General features: G+C 39.8%; 1 protein-coding gene across 3 annotated transcripts in view; it reads left to right on the top strand.

The window, feature by feature from the left end:
* immp2l (inner mitochondrial membrane peptidase subunit 2) overlaps positions 1–23,681 on the top strand; it is a 658,834-nt gene that overhangs the window by 11,692 nt on the left and 623,461 nt on the right. For all 3 annotated transcript variants that reach the window (XM_003221201.4, XM_008111145.2, XM_008111144.3), the window contains exons 2-3: positions 6,047–6,184; positions 22,575–22,678. In XM_003221201.4, coding sequence (XP_003221249.1) covers positions 6,047–6,184; positions 22,575–22,678 — 242 coding nt within the window. The remainder of the gene's footprint in view (positions 1–6,046; positions 6,185–22,574; positions 22,679–23,681) is intronic.

Genomic DNA, 23,681 nt, shown 5'->3' on the forward strand with positions numbered 1-23,681 from the left:
GGCAGAGGGGAAGAAGTTATGAGCCAGAGAAAGATCCCAGGGCATATTTTCAAATGTTAGATTGTCTCTTGAAGTAGATAGTCTGCTGTCACTTTTCCATGTTGATCTCTGCTTAACCTGGCTTCTAACGTCAGAATTATGTTTATCTTTATTAGAAGATAAGGATATACTGCAGTTTTTAAATATTAGGTACAGTGTAGCTAAAAGAAAGGTATATTTTTGTATTTTAAAAAGTGAATTAAGTATATAACTATAGAATAAATCAGCATACACTTACTGTTTGAAACCGAGACACCTTTATGATGTAAATTTCCTGTAGAAAAACTTTGATTGGATTGTAAGCTACTGATTAATGCTTCTGAAAGTAAAAGAACCTGATTTCATCAAATGTGGAAGTTAGTAATTCAATATACTTTGGACTCGAGAGCATAAACCCAAGCAGGGAAGTATTTTTGCAGACTTAGAAAAAAATAATCAAAAATATAATTTAATCTTGCTAAGCATGAGTCACTTAATTTTTGTTTCTGGTTTTTGCAAGATGTCCATTGCATTATATTATTGGCATTGATATTGATCATATCAGTGCTGCAGCAAAGGGTTCCACAAACGTATTTTTTTACTATTTCAGTAGATTTAATTCAAGTTGTAATAATGTGTCAGAGAATAATAAGGCTGTGCTGCTTTGAGGTTATACTGTACACTTCAAAGCATGCAGCACAGACCGAAACACATGCTTTGAAGAAAAGGAATAATAATAAAACCTTTCTACTTTGAAACACAGGAGAGTAAAAAACACAATTTTCTTTATGCTGCTTTAAAAAAAATCACAGTGCAATTTAACAGTAACAGAACTGTCCGGCGACTTGGGGTGTGCCGTTGGATGTCACTTTGTAATGCTGATGAAGTTGAGATTTCTAACAAGACCAAAAGGAGAAATAAATAATAAATGTTCAGTCTTGTTTATCAAAGTGCCATATGTAGGCCAGGGACACACTTGAATCCGTTCTCCTGCTTTTTATCGTATCTCATCATGCTTTCCAACTTTATTACTGAGACACCTGGCATACATGCTAATATTGAACTTGTAGCATCTCCTGCAGAGAAGGACTTGGTTCAAGGTGAGCGTATTTAGCTCATTGGAGTGAACGTGCACTGAAATCTGGTTTACCTTGTGGGAAATGGTGTCCCACTGTTGATTTTTGTAGTTGATTTTTGTATAGACGCTGGGCTAAAAGCTATGCTGAAAATTACCTGTGTTTCTTTTCTCTCTATATATATACGTTATTGAAGGGGGCAAACATATATGTAAAGTACTCCACCACCCATAGCTTGCCAATGTGCTGGTTGATAGATTTGAAGTTGTGATTCTCGTAGTCTTTGTCTAATTTACGTTTGGCTTAAAACAAGAAACAGTCCATGCTTTTCCAAAAGAATAGGGTACATTAGTTGCAATCAGATGTTGCAATCAGATGTTATATTTGAAAAGGCATAGTTTTGGGGATTGGAAACAAGCTATGTGCACATATGCTTTCTGTAACTCTCTTTCACTTGACTTCAGCATGCTGAGAGAACAATAATTTCAGTGATGTTGAAAAAGTTATGTAAACGTGGTCTAGATTTTTTAAAAACATTTTCTTCTACTTAATAAATTGTTCAGACTTCTCACTTTGCTCTGATGTTCGGTTCAGTGATCATATAACAGAATTGTGTATGTGATTATTAAAACCTTTATTATATATTTCTTATTTAGATTATTTTTGAAAGAATCAAGCCGGTAAGCATGGTTAAAATTAGTTGTACGGTTAGCCTTCCATATCCATGGATTCTACACCTGCAGATTCAACTAACCATGACTCAAATAGCAAAAACCCAAAAGCAAAAAATTATTTTTGCTGTGTGCTGAGCACTAAGTTGACATTTAGTCTTATTCTGTTATAGCCTCCTACCATTTCATAGATACTGCAGCTCTCATCTGAGCTGTTAATATAATGGTACCATTTTATTATGCCATTGTAAGTAATGGGACTTGAGATCCATGGATTTTATTATTTGCGGTGTGGGAGGATAAAACCAAACCCCAACGGATACCAAGGGCCTATGTATATTAATAGCCATAAAATATCATTTCCCCTCTTAGACATGACTGTAATTGAATGGTTTCCATTGATGTTTATTTTAACAATTCAATATAATTTTATACAAATTAACCCAGTGGTGCAGCGGGTTAAACTGCTGGGCTGCTGAACTTGCTGACTGAAAGGTCAGTGGTTCGAATCCGGGGAGCGGGGTGAACTCCTGCTGTTAGCTCCAGCTTCTGCCAACCTAGCAGTTTGAAAACATGCAAATGTGAGTCGATCAATAGGTACTGCTCTGACAGGAAGGTAACGGTGTCCCATGCAATCATGCTGGCCACATGACCTTGGATGTGTCTACAGACAACGGTGGCTCTTCAGCTTAGAAATGGAGAGGAGCACCAACTAGATTTAGTGGCAGGGGAAAACCTCTACGTTTAGCTATCTTTTATACTTTTTTGGTGGAATTATCCATGTCTGGCGGCTTCTGGAAATGAAATGGATGCAACAAATGAGGAATACCGTATTTTAAATTTTCTGTACAGATCATGATTACCAGGAAACATTTCCAGGATTTGGCGACTCAGAAGATGTTTCCTCTGATAGGCTTACAGAGTTTTGTAACCTATTTCCAATAAGAAGATAGTACAGCCATCACTGCCAGTTTGGCCCTCTTTAAATGACAAAGAGGACAAAGCAGATGCATTGAAATAAGCTGCTACTCACATCTAATGTTGCAGTTCCCTGACTCTTTCCTTCGCAGTATGTTTCTTTTGACCCCTTTAGGAGTCATTATTTCCTTTTTCTTTTGAGGAAAGTTGCTGTGATTTTACTGCTGCATTTTCCGCCATGCTTCGGTGGGTAATTTTTAAATGTTTAAACTTGCAAGTGTGTGACTTCAGGCTTTTGGTGAATAACTTGATGGGGTTTCTTTCTTCCCGCAGGAAGTTTAACAAACCCTATGTTCGAATGTACAGGCAAGGATAGGAAATAAAAATAAACATTTGAATATAGAGAGCAATCTAAATAGCATCTCTGCTCCATATGCTGTAGTATGCACTGGAGACCCATTATAGCCCCTGGACCTTTTGTACACTAGCTCTTCTGTCCAGATACTGCTGTGTCCCATCTGCTATAATCTCTAAGCTGCACAGTGCGGGTTTCCTTAGATTGTGACCTGTTATTTGCTAGTGCTTTTGATCTTTGCTGGAAAGGCAATATGCCATCCTGAGCTTCCCTCCTCCTCTTTCATTGCTGTAAACCACAAGATAAGGGAGAAGTGCTGCATTTTTTGTTCACATTTAAAAACTGTACAGACACTTAAAAGACCTTTTATTAAGTAACTTTTTGCTATTTCCTATTTCTATTTCCTTTTCTCTCTGTGGGATCTTTTTGTGGCATGGAGGTTTAAAGCAATGTGCAACTATATATCAGTCCAAGGAAAAGAGGCACTAACCTGAAAACTGTTTAGAGTTACTCCCACACCATCTCATGGATTTATTACTTAGATGGGAAACCTGTTGATAAGAAGTCTAAAATGACATGAGGAGTTCCATTGGCTGCCGTTCATCTTCCGGACCCAATTCAAGGTTCAGGTGATCACCTACTAAGCCCTGAATGGTTCAGGCCCTGCCTACCTTCGTGACCAGATTTTCCCCTATGAACCCGCAGGATCTCTTCGTTTGTTGGGGGAGGCCCTCTTCCATCTCCGTCACAAGCGCGGTTGGTGGGGACGAGAGAGAGGGCTTTCTCTGTGGTGCCCCCCCCCCCCCCCCCGGCTCTGGAACTCGCTCACCAGGGAGATTAGGCAAGCCCCCACTCTGGAAGCATTAAGGAAGAGCTTAAAAACCTTGCTCTTCCAACATGCTTTTGGAGAATGAATTTCTCATCCCCATGACAGAATCCGTACCGGTGACTATTTCCTTATCTGTTGCACTTTACTTTGTTCTATCAGCTCGATATAGCCACAGGGTCAACCCCATCCCAAGTTGCTCTCTCATTAATTCTAGCACTTTAGCCAGTTACCTTATCCCTTGTGTTTATAAAACTCACTTGGTGTGCTTTACCCAGTTCGCTTTTATGACTTTTACCCTGATGTCTAAACCATGTTTTACTATGGTCACCATTTTAATTTTATGATATTAATTGTGTAAATTTTATATTGCCTTGTATTTCTTTTTTTGATTTGTTTTATTCTGTTTATTGTAATTACCTGGGCTTGGCCCCATGTAAGCCGCCCCAAGTCTCTTTGGGGTACAAAAATAAAGATATTATTATTATTATTATTATTATTATTATTATTATTATTATTATTTGGGGGTTCATAATTTCTTTCTCTAAAAATAACGTTGTGCTGTGGTTATTTGAAATAGGGCTGTGTGGCCTTTAGTTCTACCGAAGTATTTCACTTAGTGTTGATATTTATAAGGAGAGTTGCACTTGTAGTTTTGGATTTGATTGGTGATATTAACACAACCATTTAAATGGTTCGTTTAAACTCACTTTTTCAGCTTTTCTTTTTTAAAAGGAAATTTTGAGTTAATGCTTTAGTGTTTAGTTAATGCTTTAGAAGCATTTTCTTCTATTGATGTTTTAATATTAAGCAATTCATTAGTCTACTTGCTATGCAAATATTGCTCTTGTTGTGGAACATCAGAGTTTGCAAAGCACATTTCTGGTAGAATATGCTTTCAAATGAATTATCTGCCACCACTAAAGCACTCATAATTTATTTAAAAATAGAATGTTCTTCTTGTGTGAACGAGTTCTTGTTTCATGGATTGGCTCAAAGCTGATAGTATGTGTTTGATTTATACGCTGTAGGGACTAATGGGAGAAACCAGCTTCCGTCTTGCAGAGTAATTAGAGAAGATAAAACTTTGAGTCCTGCTGTGTGCTTTCTAATGAGAGTGTGGTTTTTGCAGTATGGGCAAGTGAGGTGTACTGTCAGAAGTCAATTCATCATTATCATACTGTGTTTTCAATATGAATCAAAGGCTTTATCTATGTGCTGTGTATCTTATCCTGGTTAGGTGGGATTGAATGACTTCTTAAATGTATGCAGCGATATTTGTGCTCTTCATCAAATAATAAAAATGATGATAAGGATATGTTGGTTCGATGCAATTGTCTCTCCACCTCCTCCAGATCATCTTCCTTCATCCTTCAACACAAATCTCAATCACTGATATGTATTTATCAAAGATAAGTTTATATTTGTTGGATCTTCTGTATTTGTGTGAACATGCTTAGCACTGAAGACATGGAATTTAGAAGGTTTCAGAAATATTTTGGGTCGACAATGGTAGATGTGTTCTCCTTACTATCAAATAACAGTGATCATAACAAAAACAATTACCACCCACTATGTGTTCATGTTTTGGTGGAACTAACTGTAAGCATGATGTCCCTTATTATAAAGGATGTACCTTATTTCAGGGCTTTGTAATCTTTTCCTTTTATCTAGCCTGAATAGCAGTACAAAATATATTTTATTTTGTGGTGTGGGATTATCAACACTGCTGTCTCTTATTGCTGTTTTGAAAACCTGGCAACAATAAAAATAAAGTGTGAGACAGTAGGAGGTAACGTTAATATTTGAAAGCTTCCCCCACCATTATTTGAAATCACATTTTTCTTTATGAGTTAAAACTATATTTTAAAAGGCATCTTTCTTTAGCAGATGCTGAAGATTGTCGAGAAACTGCATTTCAGGGTTGTTGTATGTCTTTCGGGCTGTGTGGCCATGTTCCAGAAGTATTCTCTCCTGACGTTTCGCCCACATCAGGAGAGAATACTTCTGGAACATGGCCACACAGCCCGAAAGACATACAACAATCCTGTGATCCCGGCCATGAAAGCCTTCGACAACAAACTGCATTTCACTTTTGCTTATAGTTATTTGCGCTTTTGTTATGCAATACATATTTATTTTGAATAAGGAAACATTGGTTCTCTTGTGTTTCATTTTTTAGATGATGGCACAGACACAAGGCTTTGGGAGAAAGTACATTAAAGCCTTTTTGAAAGGCTTCTTCGTTGCTGTTCCTGTGACTGTGACTTTCCTTGACAGAGTGGCTTGCATTGCGAGAGTAGAAGGGGCTTCGATGCAGGTAACAAACTCCTTCTCTGCCGTGTTCATTTTCACCTGATCAGAGTCTGAGTTTTAAATAATTGACACTCCAATTTCAAAGGCAGGATAAAGATGTAATTTTCAGTCTTTCTAAGTTAAAACCCCAGCTTTATGGAAAAGGCTTTTTCATCACGAAGATAGCAATTTTTAATGTGTTCGGGGGTGAAGCTGGTGCTCCTTGCATTTGTAAAACTCATCTGACACATAAAAAGTTTCAAACTTTTTCTTTGCAATACATTCATCCCTTTATTTGAGATGCCTGCTGTTTCTAAGAAATTTAAAACATTCTAGATGAATTAATAGATTTAAGAAAAGTGTTGCCAGAGAGAACTTAAATGTCATTAAGAAACTAGATTTATTTATTTATTTACATCACTTTTACCCCGCCCTTCTCACCCGAAGGGACTCAGGGCAGCTTACAACAGTCGGCAATTTACATTGCCCAGGACACATTTAATAAAACAATAACAAAATCAATAAACATTACAACAATACCACATCTATTAAAAACTCTATTAAAACATGAATTATAAAATTTTAAATGCATATGTAGTTAGATTCGTCCACTGACACCTTTTGCGTACGCCTTGATTCAAGCCATATCACCTCAGATATTTACTATTCGAACGCTTGAGCACTTAGCCACATCTTCACTGCTTTCCTAAAACCTAGGAGAGTCGGGGCTTGTCGAACTGTAGATACTGTAGCAAAGTAATGTACTAATGCAGAAGTAGCTTTTTTGGGAAAAATGCGGTCTGGATGACATTGTGTACCCTGGCAAAGCAAAATACCACATTTCATAGAATCTAAGACACATTGTTTAAGGGGATCCAATAGTGGGGTGCACCGTAGATTTGATGGCGTTTTACCTTTACCAGATGATTTTTTTTAAAAAAATACCTTACCTCTGAGAGAGGTAAGGGTCCCAGCAAGGGTCCCAGCTCCAACAGCTCTGTCAGCCCCCACCATTTCATCTTCAGGCATACGGTTGTTTACTGTCAGGCTGAGCTAAGTGCTGCTTCCGCTTCCTGCTTCTGCTGCTTCCTCAATAGGCCCATAGACAGCAAAAAAAGACTCATTCAGACAATATGTTTGGGTTTCTTCACACTCCCTCCTCACCTCACAGAAAAGTTGCACTACAAAGCAACATTAAAACAAAACCAAGGTATTGTGCACACAGTGGAAATTCTTGAAGAATATTCTGGGATCATTCTCTCCCCCCCCCAAAAAAAAAAATTGAATGAGAAATGTGTTGCTGAATTTTCAGCTTCTATCATTCCTCGCCATTGACTATGGACTAAGGTTCAAAGGAGGTCAGCCTGTCAACATCTGGACATCCATGTCCTTGGTTTCAAACAAGCATTTAGTTCTCCCTTTCCTGGTTTATGGACACAATGCTTTTTCCCTTCTCTTTCCCCAGGAATATCAGTGATTCTTGCTCTTCTGCTCTGCCCCAAAAGGAGCTAAGATTCTAAATTCTGCCAGTTAACTCCAAGTTATATATTAAAGATGGATAAAATAGGGATGTGACGGCGCGAGTGGCGCCATTTATATGTCAAACTATAAGTTTCAAGATTTGAATTGCTGTATCATGCCTGATTTTGCCCTTACCCTGTAAATGTAGTTGGATTGGTTATTTATATCTGTCAATCAGTGTTGTTTGTACCTGTTACATTGCTCACTCAGCAAAACTGTTTGGCTCCACCTCTTCCTGGAGTAGGACTGTGTTTCCTCCTTTTCATTCCACTCTATCGGATGGACGTGAAAGAGAGGCTTGGCTCTGAAAGCCCTTCAAAAGTTACCTCTCAGCACCAATTCTGAGGTTCTTACCCTTGGGACTCACACTTCATGTTCAGGGCCAACCTGAACAACGTTGAGGAGTCTCAAGCGCCTTCACATCAGTCCTTTGGCAACAGAGGAAGACTCTTGTCTTCAGATATAGGTCATTGGACTGAGGCTGAGTTTGCTCCGGCATTCACAGCCAGAGAAAGAGGGATCTGGACAAGCTTCATGGACTTAAACAATCAAAGACTGTAATGTATATTTTCTTTTACCCCCTTTGTGAAGAATAAACCCAGTTTTTGAGTTAACTACAGTGTTTTGGTCCTTGGGAGTTCCAGTTTCCCTAAAGGAGGGCAAGAAGCAATCCCCTGGGGAAAGATGTCACGTCCATGCCTCTTTTCCTAAGAGTACAGCCCCAGGCGCGACGGCACAGTGCTGAGAGGACCCTTCTTTTCCAGCAGTGCTGAGAGAAGCCTTCTTTTCCAGAAGTGCTGAGAGAGAAGCCTTCTTTTCCAGAACTGCTGAAAGAAGCCTTCCAGAAGTGCTAAGAAGGGGAAAGAAGGAGTGGAAGGGCCTTGAATTTGCCAAGCCCATAGTCTCCTAAAGATAAAGAAGTCAAAAGAAGCCTGCCTTTGCCTTCAGAGGGAAGCCTAGCCTTCACAAAATTGAGACATTTGCAAGCTTTCCCGCTCTTTTTGCATCTCAAGCCACCAGCAAATTGCTACATTCAGCTCTTGCAGCTGCAGCAAGTTCAAGCCTTCTGCAAAGTTGATACATTTTGCTAGTTTTCCCGCCCTTTTTGCATCTGAAGCAAGCCTTTGCAAATTGAGACATTTGCAGCAAGATCAAGCTTTCTGCAAAGTGGATACATTTTGCTAGAAGCCAAGCCTTTGCAAAATTGAAACATTGGCTAGGTTTCCCGCCTTTTCTGTTTATCAAGCAAGCCAGCAAATCGCTACATTCAGCTCTTGCAACTGCACAAGATCAAGCTTTTTGCAAAGTAGATACATTTCTCCAGAAGCCAGCCTTTACAGCTCTACCAAGCCTCTTCCAGAACTCAGTTTGCAAAGCAATAAATTCCAACCTTCTGCAGTTCCTGCCATTTTCTTCAAAGCCTGCTGCAAGTTTATGAAAGCCCAGGCTTAACTTCTCAGTTAAGCAGCTGTTTTAATGGTCTTGTTTAAAGTATTGCATTGCCCTTTTGTGTGCCTTTAATTGTATAGTTATATAGTATTGCATTTTGTACTGTTTGAAACTTGGGATAAGTTTCCTTTTGAATTTCACAGAATGTCAAGTCATAGCAATGAGATTTTGCAAACAAGGGTCAAATCTCCCCGCCCAGTCAGAGAAAGGCACCCCACAGAGAAAACAATGCTCTGCCTTTTGCAGAAGGAAGGCAAGCTTAGGCAGAGGTTTAACAGAGCTTGGCAAAACCTGCCGACCATAGCTGATGCAATAAGGGCATCCCTTTGCCCAAAGGAAAAGGAAATTCTCAGGCAAGAATTTGTAAAGGCCTTCAATAATGGGAGTGCTATTGCAGAAGAAATAATCTATGTACTGAACAAAATTAACACTCCAGAGTCTTTAGATAGGGCTAAGGAAATTTCTTTCAGCCTACAAGAAGAGAGGAGGCGCTACAGTGCAGTTCTATTTGAACCAGAGCCCAGTTCCTTATTCAAAGGTGCAGAAGAAAGGGTTCAAGGCTCCCCATGTGTAAGCCTTAGATCCAGTCTGCTCAAGATTCCATCTAATGATGCTAGCCTTAAATCCAAGCATTCATCTAGGCGTAGCAGTTCCTCCCAATCCACACACTCATTCATCAGTACTTCTTCCAAAGCAGCCCACTACAACAGAGAGGCTGTCCGTTTGAAAATTAGAAAAGAGGTTTTAGAAGCAGAGGCGTCTGCAGAAATGGCTAGGCAAGACTTTGCCTTCAATGAAGAGGAACTCCTCCTTCAACAGGCTAAAGCCAAGCAGAAACTGCTTCTAGCTCAGGCTAGGGCCCAACAAGAAGCTGACCTAGCACAGGCCAGGGCCCAGAGAGAAATAGAGCTTGCAATGGCTGAAGCCAAGCAAGATGAGCTGCAACGGGATCTAGATCTGCTTCAAGTAAAAAGAGACACAGCACAAAAGATAGTCAGAGCTAACGTTCTAGCCAAAGCCCTATCACAGGAACTAACCCAAGAAAACCTTAGTTTCCTGCCAACACAAGAGCCTACAGCAAAGGTTTCAGCACACCTGCAACTGGCACCACCTGTAGTGCAGAGTCATATCTCCTTTTGCCACCTTGAAGATCGCTCACCTGTTCCAGTGTTCGCGACTTCAAGGCCAGCCCATTCCTCAGAAGTACAGCAAAGCACGGCCGGGAGAGTGCCATCATCTCTGTCAGAGTCCATCCCTGTACTTAGGCCTCAGAGATACCACTTGTCTACTTGGGAACAAAAGGATGACGTCTTTCAACAACATCCAGATGTCCATTCACATTGGCAAGGCATGGCCGGGAGTGAACCACCACATTCATCCCTGCATACCAAGTCAGTTCTCCCATCGCTGAAGATGAAGGCTTCAGAGGTGCTGCCTGCCAGCAATCTGCTGAACCCAGCATCGCCTACCATCGCAACAAGATGTGTTCAGCCGAAGAACATTGAGTTTGTCACGCCACATCACACTCCTCAGATGTACCCTTACACACTGGAGTCTCAATTGGGTTCCCTCTTGAGAAATCCAAGAAGAGACATCAGAGACAAAGGCGTTCAGAAATTCACTGACCGACCGGATGACTACCTTCTGTGGAAAATCACCTTCATGAGGGCCATTCGAGATTTCAAGCTAGAAGCGGATGAAGAACTGTCCCTTCTTATGGTGTGGCTTAGACCCAGCTCAGCCGAGCAAGTAAAAAGACTTTATGCTGCTCATGTAGCAGACCCCCAAAGAGCTTTGTCCACAGCGTGGTCTCGCTTGGACCAGCGCTTCGGTGCGAGCACTGAGATAGAAGCATCCCTCATGGATCGACTCAACAGGTTCCCATCACTGAAGATGAAAGATTGCAAACAGCTTTGGGACTTTAGTGATCTTTTACTAGAGCTAGCTTCAGCCAAAGGAAATCCAGAGCTGCCAGGTTTAGCATGTCTGGACCAGCACACGTCGCAGAGTGCCATTCTCTGCAAACTTCCTTTTCCTCTTCGAGAAGCTTGGGGGAAACAGGTGTTCAAGTACAAAGAGGAGAATGCAAATGTATACCCGCCCTTCACCTTTTTGGTGGATTTCGTCACTAGAGCAGCCCGTGAGAGGAATGACCCTCAAACAGGTCTTCTCGCTTTGTACCAAGACCTAAAGCCTGAAAAGACCTCCAAAGAAGACAAAGCCCAGGGCAAAGATCTTAGAAGGAACTTGAGTGTCAAGATGACAGATGCAACTCCTGCAACTTCTGCTCAACCAGTCAGCAACAACACCATATCCTGTCCCATTCATCAAAGGCCACACAGCCTAGCTGAATGCAGAGAGTTCGCAAAAAAGCCTTACAAAGAACGACTTCAAATAATTCAAAAGGCCAAGGTGTGCTTTAGATGCTGCGGCGCCACTATACACTTCTCCAAAGACTGCAAAGAAAAGGTTAAATGCCAACACTGCAACAGCATCAAGCATTGCTCTGCAATGCACAACTTCGATTCCCCTCAATTCAAAGCAAAGTCAAATTCTCCTGCCAAAGAATAAACCAAAGAAGACCAAAAGCCTACAGAACCTCAGGTAGCCCTCAAGGCTCCTGCGGTTGCCTGCACCAAGCTTTGTCAAAATAGCCACAAGCCAAGGATTTGCCACCCAATCTGCCTGGCAGAGGTGTATCCAGACAAGCAGCCATGGAATAAGAAAAGGGTCTATGTCGCCTTGGATGCCCAAAGTGACGCATCTCTTGCAACCCCAGAGTTCTTCAACATGTTTGACCTTCATACAGAGACAATAGAATACACCATATCCACTTGTTCTGGAAAGAATAAGATGAATGGCAGAGTTGCAACAAAGTTCAAAATCTCGCCTGTCGGACAAAAGGTCAGATACGATCTTCCTGACCTTATAGAATGCAGCCTGATTCCCAGGAACAAAGAACAGATAGCCACGAAGGAGGTGGTACAAGCCCATCCTCATCTCAGAGGTATTCAAGACCTAATTCCAGCTTTGGACTTAGAAACAGACATCGTAATGCTTATCGGTGCAAATTGTCCCACACTGTTCCGTGTTAGCAACCAGATTGAAGGTCCTAAGGGATCACCCATGGCCCAGCAGTTGCCTTTAGGATGGACGGTGTTAGGCCCAGTCTGCCTGAACAAGATGTTCCAGCCTGTCACTAAAAGGCCTTCACTAATGCAAGGATGTGCCAGCCACATCTCAGTTTGCTGCCAGGGAGTAATGCCAGATTACTCTCCCATCATCGAAGTCACAGAGAGAGATGAGCAAACAGCCTTCTCTAAAAATGATCAGAAGTTTCTTGAGATGATGAACAACCAAGTCACTCAAGACCCTGAAGGTAATTGGATAGCACCTTTACCTTTCAAGCCGGAAAGACCATCTCTACCCAACAACAGAGATGTTGCCCTTCATCGTCTCCTGTCCTTAAGAAGAAGGATGCTAAAGGATCCGAAGGTAAAGACCCAGATCACCCAGTTGTGGAAGACCTCTTCAGAAGCAACTACGCTGAACCAGCCAGCATGTGTGCGGAGGGAGAAGAGCAGTGGCATTACATATCCACTTCAGAAAATCCGGCAGATGTGACATCCCGAGGAACATCAGCCGCAAAGTTGTCCAAGTCATCCTGGATCACTGGACCCAAATGTCTTCAAAATCCTTCCTTTCCAGAAAGCATTTCCGTTCTCAAAGACACTGAGTTGCCAGAAATTCAGTCCTGCAAATCTACCATCGATGGCCAAGACTTATCAAGGCAAGGTTTAAATCCAGCCAAGTTTGAAAGATTTTCAAAATGGACTAGACTTCAGGCAGCCATTGCCAGGCTCATACATTACATCACTACAAAAAACAGTGGTGCAATTCAGCCCCAAGATCTTTCGAAAGCCTCAACATTCATCCTGAGATCCACTCAAAGACAGTGTTTTTTAGAAGAAATAGCTTGTCTAGAAAGAAAAGCTTCCTTGCCCAAAAATAGTTGTTTAAAGGACTTGAACCCCTTCCTGGACAATGAGGGTCTCCTTAGGGTTGGAGGTAGACTAAAGAGAGCAAAGATTAGATCCTGTGTTAAAAATCCTGTTATTTTGCCACACCATAGCCACATAGCTCTGCTGTTGACACAGCATTTCCACACAAAAGTCAAACACCAAGGAAGGTCATTTACAGAGTCTGCCCTAAGAAACTATGGATTTTGGTTTGTTAATGCTAGTAAAGGTTGGGGATTTGATGTTACTTGAACAAAAGGATGCTCCTAGATACCAATGGGCTAAGGGTATTGTGTCAAAATTATATCCTAGCTCTGACAATAGAGTGCATAAGGCCCAGGTTAAGGTCGTCTCTAACGAAAAGGTTTCTTTGTTTGACAGGCCTATCAGCGACATGGTTGTGTTATTTTCAGAAGACATACAGTCTTAAAGTTATTAGAGTTAAAGGTATTTAACTCCATTTTGTTTAGATTTCCGAAAGTCCGGAAATCTAGGCCGGGAGTGTGACGGCGCGAGTGGCGCCATTTATATGTCAAACTATAAGTTTCAAGATTTGAATTGCTGTATCATGCCTGATTTTGCCCTTACCCTGTAAATGTAGTTGGATTGGTTATTTATATCTGTCAATCAGTGTTGTTTGTACCTGTTACATTGCTCACTCAGCAAAACTGTTTGGCTCCACCTCTTCCTGGAGTAGGACTGTGTTTCCTCCTTTTCATTCCACTCTATCGGATGGACGTGAAAGAGAGGCTTGGCTCTGAAAGCCCTTCAAAAGTTACCTCTCAGCACCAATTCTGAGGTTCTTACCCTTGGGACTCACACTTCATGTTCAGGGCCAACCTGAACAACGTTGAGGAGTCTCAAGCGCCTTCACATCAGTCCTTTGGCAACAGAGGAAGACTCTTGTCTTCAGATATAGGTCATTGGACTGAGGCTGAGTTTGCTCCGGCATTCACAGCCAGAGAAAGAGGGATCTGGACAAGCTTCATGGACTTAAACAATCAAAGACTGTAATGTATATTTTCTTTTACCCCCTTTGTGAAGAATAAACCCAGTTTTTGAGTTAACTACAGTGTTTTGGTCCTTGGGAGTTCCAGTTCCCCTAAAGGAGGGCAAGAAGCAATCCCCTGGGGAAAGATGTCACGTCCATGCCTCTTTTCCTAAGAGTACAGCTCCAGGCGCGACGGCACAAGGGAGTTTGATGCACATATATCCACTTTGCCTAGTTTTATGCACAATTGTAAAATTTATTTTCCAACTGAGAATTCTGGAGGTGTGTGTGTGTATTGACTTTGTTTATATGTCACTTTATCATGAAAGATATTACTCAGGGTGGCGTACAACAAGTAAATACCAATTAAAATAGAATCTCAATCAAAATATGAAGACATTTAAAACTACATATTAATAGAAGTCAATGGCAGCAAAGCTCATAAAAATCCTCTTCAGTCACAAGTCAGCTTTGTTGCCAAAGGTCTTTCTAAATAAAAATATCTTTGTCTTCTTATGGAAACATAGGATAGATAGAGCCAGCTTCACCTTTCTTGGATTTTCATAGACTTGGATTGATAGCCAAGTATATCTCATGCATGCACTGAATGTGATACTGTCTGACATCATCCCCTTGAAAAAAGGAAAGAGGGGTTAGATGTTAAAATGTGACGACCTGTCTTGTGTTAAAAAGTGCTGTTCATAGTAATGGTATATTCCAATGAGAAGCAGCAATGTACATGGAAATGAAGTACTGTACCAAATTCTGGTTTCCTTATCACAAGACAGAATATAGTGTTTTGCATGAATTTATACCCTTCAGGTGAAGAGTTGTCCATCCTTTCTGGTTGTAGGAAGTAACTCTACAGATGCTGGGTTTTCCATAGGGTTTCTTGTTGGAAGTTACTTGCTGATGGCAGAAGAGAAACATTTTGGACAAGGCCAGTAGTAACAGAGACACCTGTATTAGTGCATTATGGCTTCCCGCTCAAGGCAAAAAAAAAAAAAAATCTTAATGAAGTGTTGGATATGGGTTACCTCAGGAATGGTTTCATAGCTACTATATCATATCATAGGTATCCTCATAACTTTGGGTAATGCATTGTTGTTTCATCATAAGAACATATTGAACGTCAGACTAAAAGTAATTCCATAGGACTCTGTTTTCTTTCTCTTGTTTTGCTTGAGGAAGGGAAATGTGACAAATCATCCCCCTTTTCTTTTATCTTGCACTCCAGAGAGTGAATTATGTTGAATGTGTTTGAAAGCTATAGAATATGATGGAAAGTGAAGTTTTGTCAGCATGATGCCTTATGCTCATCAATAGCACACTTGCATTGGGTGTATGATTGTCTTACTTGAAGCTTTCACTGTACAATCCACCAGAATTGGATTTGTAATAGACCTTTTAGACTCCTAGCTGGCTTTCTGCACTCATTATCCTGGTTCATGCTGTGACTAAAATTAAAAGTTCTTTCCCCCTGAAAAAAGCAAAAAAAGAAGGGATATGGCTTACTCATCTTCTTTTATTTCCTTTCCTTCTTTATTTTTGTTTTCAGGATTGGGTTTGTGTCACCAAATATTAATTTGTCACGTTATCCAAATTTTATAAATCAGTATTCATTTGATGCATAATGTTTCCATAAGTAGACTAATTCCCCCCATTATTACTGTTCTTTTGCAAACAGTTCCTAATATATTTTAGTATTGGCATATTTGTTTACACCTATGGGCATATCTACAAGACAAAAACAGCTGGCGAAAAGGTACTCTTTGTTGCTATGGGCTTTACAAGTTTTTTTAAAATGTATGTTTGTTTTGATCAGAGTTTCACATAAACACAATTTCATTTTCCACCAACAGTCTTCGTATCAACTGTGCTTATTTTCTCTGAATTACTATGTTAGTTCCATTAATTTTAACAGATGGATTTGGTTTGAATGTAAGGACACACTGTTACCTGTGTTTCCCATGTGATTGCATACACTGAGGATTTCAGGGAGTAGCTGCTATGACAATCAATTAATCTTGGATTGTGTATGTCAGAAATAATGCCTCTCCAAATACAAGTCCCTTTTAAAATCTGAGAGGGAGGCTTTACAATGAGCCTTACTTCTTCAGGAGATGAAGAAGGCACAGTGTTCCTTGTTACGTTTTCCCCTCCCTCCTATTGGCTGATCCATCTCATTTAATTCCTAGGCATATTATACCATTCTGTATATCACCACATTCAAGGCTTTATGATCTGACATTGAATTAATGTTTAGATTATGTTTCCATACCCTTTTCTTAAAAAAAAAAAACTGGGGTATTTTATTGATATCTGTCTGGTGATAGATTTTGATGTGTTCTCTGAGCAACTTTAAATTTCTTGAAACAAAATATTCTCTCCCTCCAATGTTAATGGCTTTTAATCCCAGTTATGTAGTAGAACACAATAGCTTTCAATTGCTTAGCTAAAAAGAAAAACTAATCTTTATTTATATAAATGTGGTATTTCTTGAGAAAGAAAGCAAGTCATATTATTTGAATATGTGTGATGATCCCAGTTGGTGAAGTTGTTCAAATGTATGCCTGAATAATGTGAATGATACTCATTATATACAGTAGACCCTCTACATTTGCAGGTTTGACTTTTGCAGGTTTGATTTGTGAATTTTTGATTAAAATGTTCTCTCTTTAGGAATCTTTAGGTCCTCCAGTGCAACTCTGTGCTAAACTTCAGCTGGAAATTGACCATAGAGGGCCTAGTGATTCCTCAAGGGAATAAATCTCTCGTCCTCCAGTGCATTTCTGTAATCAATCTCCAATGAAAGTTAACCATAGGTTGGTGCTAGAGAAACTAGAGATTCCTAGAGAAGTGTTCTTTTAGGTTTTTTTTTAAATAGAACTATTGTATCCACAGTGTTTAACATGGGTCCTGTGCCCTAATGCCAACGAAAGTGGAGACTAACTAAATATAGCCAAACCTTCATATCTGTTATCTGAAACTTAGATCCTAAAAAGTTGGAGCCCCATGATCATGGCTCAGATAGATAACCTCTAAATATATTGCTTGATTTCAGAGGCAGCAACACACCTGCTGAGAAGTCTTGCCTGATGTCTTTTCTTCTCACCCTCACATAATAGGCACAAGTTATCACAAAGCATAGGGACTTCTTTCTTAGCCAATCCTTGAGTGCAATAATAAGATTGAAATGTAGATAATCAGAGGGCCTACCAATCATATCGGGATACAATAGATTCCACCCAGATGGGAACCAGGCCCATCACCACAGCCCTGTTCCTCATTATTCCAACCAGGGAATCCCATTATCCCAGAACCACACTTCCTGAGAGTGATCACTGACCACTGTCCCCAGCAACACCAATTTCCCCTCCCAGAAACCCCCGCTGGTGGAGATGGGGACTGACATCAATACAAAGACTCAAGATTTATTCCAGCAAAAAGTTTAATATGTTTCCTGCCATAGACATTGTATCAACCATGGGGTGTAAAATATTATAACAATGAATGTACTTTGAACCAATAAGACAATGGATCATGATTTGTACCAATCAGAGCAATGTGTATTATTCTCCAGTGTCTATAAAATAATATCTGTAAATGGAGGGGATGTCAGATCTGAGAATTTCCCCGGTATCCTACTTTGGCAATTGAAGCAATAAAGCAATTTCTGGCCCTGCTCGCATCTCTGTTGGTTTAGATTAGAACCCACTGGAGCTGGTACGCCGGGTATGGCCCCCCAGGATTCCAGACACATATCCATGGATTCTGCATCCACTGATTCAACCATGCATGGCTTGAAAATATTTTAAATCCAAAAAACCAAACCTCAGTTTTGCCATTTTATACAAGGGAAACCCTTTTATGACTCCATTGCATATCATGGAACTTGAGCATCCATAGATTTTGATATCTGTGGGGTGTCCTGGAACCACACCCCAACATATACCAAGGCACTACTGTAATTCATATCTTAAAGGCTGACAGATGTCTGCTTCAGCTTATCTTTGAGGCCAAGAGCACAAAACTATAGAAAAGCAATTTGAATTGCTGCTTGATTTGCAAAATAGTTTTACAAATAGAAAATTTAATTAATGAGTTGGTGTGGAATATTGCAATTAACTGAGTAAAACCGCATAACTGTACCATCAGTTATGGATTATTTTCTTTAGCATATCAGTATAAGATGTAAATTCTAATTTGGCATACAAATGGTAGAAAGTGAACAGCTGGCCAGGATTCCTCTAAAGCTTTCATTTCAATCTTGAAAACTATTATTTTTTTTTGTCATTCATGCATGGCACCTGAGACTTTTAATAGTTCACAGTTGGTGGAGGCCAACTTCTCTAAATCATCTTGGAAATAAGTAGTCAGGAGGAACGAGAATAATTCTACCCTTAAATTGACAGATGCTCATGTTGAATTGCTTGAGACTTTTTTAGGGAGTTGATAAGCTGGAACGCTGCTTTATTCAATCTCCCAGTATCAAATTTCATATGAAGTCGATTATTTCAGGATAGTCCAAGGCATGAGTCAAACTAGCAAAGATGGTGCTCTTTATACCTATCTATCCTAAAGCCAGGCATGATACTTTGGCACATGAGATAGGACTTTCTTGTAAGTAAAAATAAATGAGCAAAATAACTTTCATTACTTACAGAAGTGCTGTTTTAAGTGGCTGCCTTACACTGCTCAATGCTAGGACTGGCAGTGCATTCCTTCATAGAACCATAGAGTTGGAAGGACACTGCTCCCCTGTTAAATGCTTGATCTCTAGCTAGATCATCACAGCCAGTACCTGTCTAGCTTCTTTTTGAAGATACCCACAGAAAGAAATCTCATTGCCTCTCAAGGCAGTTGGCTGCATTGCCAAATCTTTCTGTCAAGAAGTTGGTTTCAATGTTCAAAATCTACCCTCCTGTAAATCTTACCCTCTGTAGACCTAGTTCTACCCTCTAAGGCAGTAGAGAACAAGTTTATACCTTCTTATTCATGGCAGTTCTTAAGGTATGTCACCTTTTCATTTTCTCTTCACCACTGAAGCTGATCAATTTGTAGACTCCTACAGATGGGCCTATGCAAATAGTTTGTACTTTCGTGAAAAGTGAAGGCATGTTAATGTAGGTTAGCTAAAGGCCTTCATTCTTTATTTAAATGTTTATATCTTGCTCTGCTGTTCTCAAAGCACAGGCGCCTACTTTAAATAAACTTACACTGTTTTACTTTTAGACCACTGAAAGTTTCTGTCTGGATTCTAATGTTAATTTGTTAACAACATGGAAAATCAAGCAATTTAAAGATCAGATATTCCAGGATATCTGGCATCCCCTTTGAGCATGAGTCTGCAACTGCATACAAAATGAGATACTGGCTTATCATTATCTAGTGATTCCAGACTCTAATTCACCACTGCCATATTCAGTAGCTGTCAGCAAAAGGACTCCCTGGGAGCTTCAAAAATGGCCCTTGGTGCCCAGGTGCCATCTGTTGGCTGCATTTTCTCTGTCCTGTCTATCTGAAGGCAACTTGAATGGCTGTCTATGTGAAGGCAACCAAAGCATACTCTCTGGTAATTAATATCTCATGGTTTTTAACATTTCTGAATTAACTGGGAGAGTAACCTGGTAGAGCTAACTAATGTGGGTATTTTGGCATCATCTTCAGGACTTTGTGATCTTTTGGTTAGGCTGACCACAGTGGCTCCTCTTTATTTAAAAGATGTGGGTTAACACCCCAATTATTTTCTCATATTACTTTTGCTTTTCTGTAGTGCTCTGTACAAAATGATATTGTGGAGAAGGCAGAGGGCCCTGGCCATCTTAGGTTCCCAGCTAGTGGCTGACACAGCCACCTCTGCTAATATTGATCAATAGCATTAGGTGAAAGGTCATTGAGTAATATGTCCCAGATTGTTTTCTGGAAAGAGACATTGACCTCTGTTTCTATAACCTTTCTATTAACAAGCAGCAATGAGGTGTTCACTTTCACTAAATAATTGCTATTTGCTTTTCAGAAAATGTGTTTCTACTTCTTATTATGACTATTTATAATAGTCCCCTTGGGGGAGAAGAGCGGTATATAAATTAAATAAATAAATAAATTTATCACTACTTAATCTCATGGTTTTTCATAACCATTTTTTATAGTTGGTTTTCCCATTGTCTGGGGAAAATAGAACAAACTGTTTACAAAACACCTCCATGTTTTCATTATTTTCTTACTGATTGTATTACTTACTATGAGGCTATTGTCCTGGAAAACATTGATGATCTACAAATGTCACTCTTGACTTCTGGAAAGATTCCATCAATGTTGTCTTCAAAAAAATCCTGCAGATCTCCTGGGAAGTCAGCCAAACAAATGTTAGCATTCTGCAAGAAGCAAAGACCACCAGTACTGAAACTATCATTGTCTACTATCAATTTCACTGGGCTGGCCATGTCCAAATGTCCAGTCACTGTCTCCCAAAGCAGTTACTTTATTTTCAACTCAAGAACAGAAAATGTGGAGAACAAAAAAGATTTAAAAATGGATTGAAAGCTAACCTTTAAAAATGTGGTATAGACACCAAGAACTGGGAAGCCCTGGCATTTGAGCATTGTAACTGGAGCACTGCTGTTATCAATGATGCTATGGATTTTGAAGAGACAGGAATATAGGGCAAAAGGATGAAATGTGCCAGGAGGAAGGCATGCAAAGCAAATCCTCAATGTGAAAAACCACATGAATTCAGAATAGGTCTTCACAGTCATTTATGGATCCATCGGCAAGACTACCTCTGGAAGACAATCATGCTTGGCTATGAGTGATTGCCCATGATGATGATGATGATGATGATTACTTATGCAGTGATAGGTGCTATTAAACTCCCAAAACCAGTGCCCTCAACATTCTGCCATAGAAACTCACTATTTCATAAGTTATTAAGCCTCTTTATACATATAGATCTGATGACATTTCTATTTCTGTATATGTAATTTTATTAAGGGTAACAATGTTCCCTGGTTTTAATGATAATACAGGAATCAACATGGAGCCCCCGCTGGCACAGCGGGTTAAACCGCTGAGCTTCTGAACTTGCTGACCAAAAGGTTGGATGTTCGAATCTGGGGAGCAGAGTGAGCTCCCACTGTTAGCCCCAGCTTCTGCCAACCTAACAGTTCAAAAGCATGCAGATGTGAGTAGATACTGCTCCGGCGGGAAGGTAACGGCGCTCCATGCAATTATGCCAGCCACATGACCTTGGGGGTGTCAGCTTAGAAATGGAGATGGGCACCAACCCCCAGAGTTGTCCATGACTAGGCTTAATGTCAGTAGAAAACTTTTACCTTTACAGGGTTGTTGTATGTCTTTCGGGCTGTGTGGCCATGTTCCAGAAGTATTCTCTCCTGACGTTTCGCCCACATCTATGGCAGGCATCCTCAGAGGTTGTGAGGCATGGATAAACTAGGCAAGGAAAGGAAAAAAATATACACCTTTTACCTATATACCTTTTACCTTTACCTTTACAGCAATCAACAATTTAAAGATAATTTTTATTAATTGGTAATGTAAGTGGACAATGCAAGTTATTCTTAAGCCCCCTTCTGGCAGGGAATTTCTGAGAAGCAGCAAATCTTTTTCAATAGTTTGATGAGCTTAGTAGTAGAATACGGATTCAAACCAGCGACCTTTTGGTCAGCAAGTTCAGCAGTTCAGCGGTTTAACCCAGTTTGATGAGCTTAGTATACAGCTGTAAATGTGTAGCCCAACACCCTTCCACACACACATCTTTTTCTAAGCTTGCTCTTTTTAGAAATAGTCCCGTGTGTGTGGAGGGATGTTGACTTACAAATCCCAAAATTTGCAGCAGTGATTGTGCTGCCTGTGTTCTGGGACTTCTAGTAATCTAGTGCCAAATTTTATCTTTTGTACTGTACCCAAGATGTTTTTAAATCAGTAGTGCATAACCCTTTTTCCCCAGCTGGATTTTAATGTTCACAATTCCTTTCTGTTAACTGTGCTGGATGCAGTTTGTGGAAATTGCTCCAAAATATTTGGGAATGTTGATTTCCTCATCATCGATTTAATGCCAGGGAAAATAAAGCATAGTCTGGGTGAAGCAGTATGGAATTTAGATACATAGAAGGTTCTGTATATTGTTCCAGATTTCTCTATATTGCAGCATGACCCTTATATCCATGGAGGATACGTTCCTGGACTTAACATGGATATGTGAATAATAGCAAACTATTTTTTTTCAATGGGAGAAACAATGTTGGTATAGAGAAGAGTGTAGTTTGAACAGAAGCCCCTAAGTGAGTCAATGAAGCTGTGGATTAGTAACATTGCATATATCCGTTTTTTAGATATGGGAATCATACTGTAATTGATTTTCTCTTTTGATTTTCATTCAGAATTCTCACCTCTGTTTCCTCCTTCTCTCTCAGCCTTCTTTGAATCCAGAAGAAAGGCAGGTGTCAGATGTAGTGCTTTTAAACCACTGGAGTATACGGAACTATGAAGTACAACGTGGAGACATAGTTTCACTGGTGTAAGTAAATCTCAGTATGTCATTTCATTCTTTTTTTGGACCCATTACTGCTATTCACTAAGTTTGATTTGTAATAGGACAATTTTATAGTGTAGTTTCCAGAGAGGGATGTGATTGTAGATTCACTGCATGAGTAAAACATCTCCAGTGATTACTGTAAATTTTCAGGAGATGTTCAAAGGTCTTTAGCCTCAAGTGCATGAAAGAATATGCGGTAATGTTGAGTGACATTAAGAAATACAAATACAGGTAAACTGCTGTGACATGCCTGCTGTTACTGTTGATGTTGCTGCTGTTGCTGTTGTTCTTATAATGAATTGATAGCAACGTTTGGGATTATATGCCACATTGATTTGAATGCATAAGCAATTGGGACAAAAGGTTTAAACAGGTTGCTTCCTAAATATATTTTCTTGATATCTAGATGCTGTTATTGATCTGATTTGGTGTAATGTTGACATTTCCTGGTTTTAATGATAGTGCAGCACTGGATATTGGAAAAAAAGTTGGTCATTTCTAAAACAGGTGTGTTCTGAGAAAAATGAGATTTTTGATTATTATTGCGATGTATTTGGCCATAAGGTGGCACTGTATCTCTGCTTAATATCCCTCTGACAGTTAAAGGATGTTCTGTTCTTAATGGAATGTAAAAATGGAACATTGAATTGTGCATAACAGACACAATGGCATTAAGCAAATTGATGGTACATGGTCTGATGACAAAATTTGCTTTTTACTTTTATAATTAAAGCATACAGCACATAGATAGCAATTAAATTTGTCTTTGGTTTTTCCTGCTGAATGTTAGAGCTGGTTGCTGGGAAAATTATATTTTTATGTATAGTATGTACTCATTCTGAAACTGCTTCTTTTTTCTCTTTGCATTTTGGTGTCACATTTTTGTCTGTGTCTGCATGTTTACTGTTTGGGCAGTAACCTTTTATTGATAATTTTATGTGGTCCCTTGTAATCAATGTATTTTAAATGCAAATCTGAGACTTAT

Source organism: Anolis carolinensis, chromosome 5, assembly GCF_035594765.1.
Source record: "Anolis carolinensis isolate JA03-04 chromosome 5, rAnoCar3.1.pri, whole genome shotgun sequence".
NCBI lineage: Eukaryota > Metazoa > Chordata > Lepidosauria > Squamata > Dactyloidae > Anolis > Anolis carolinensis.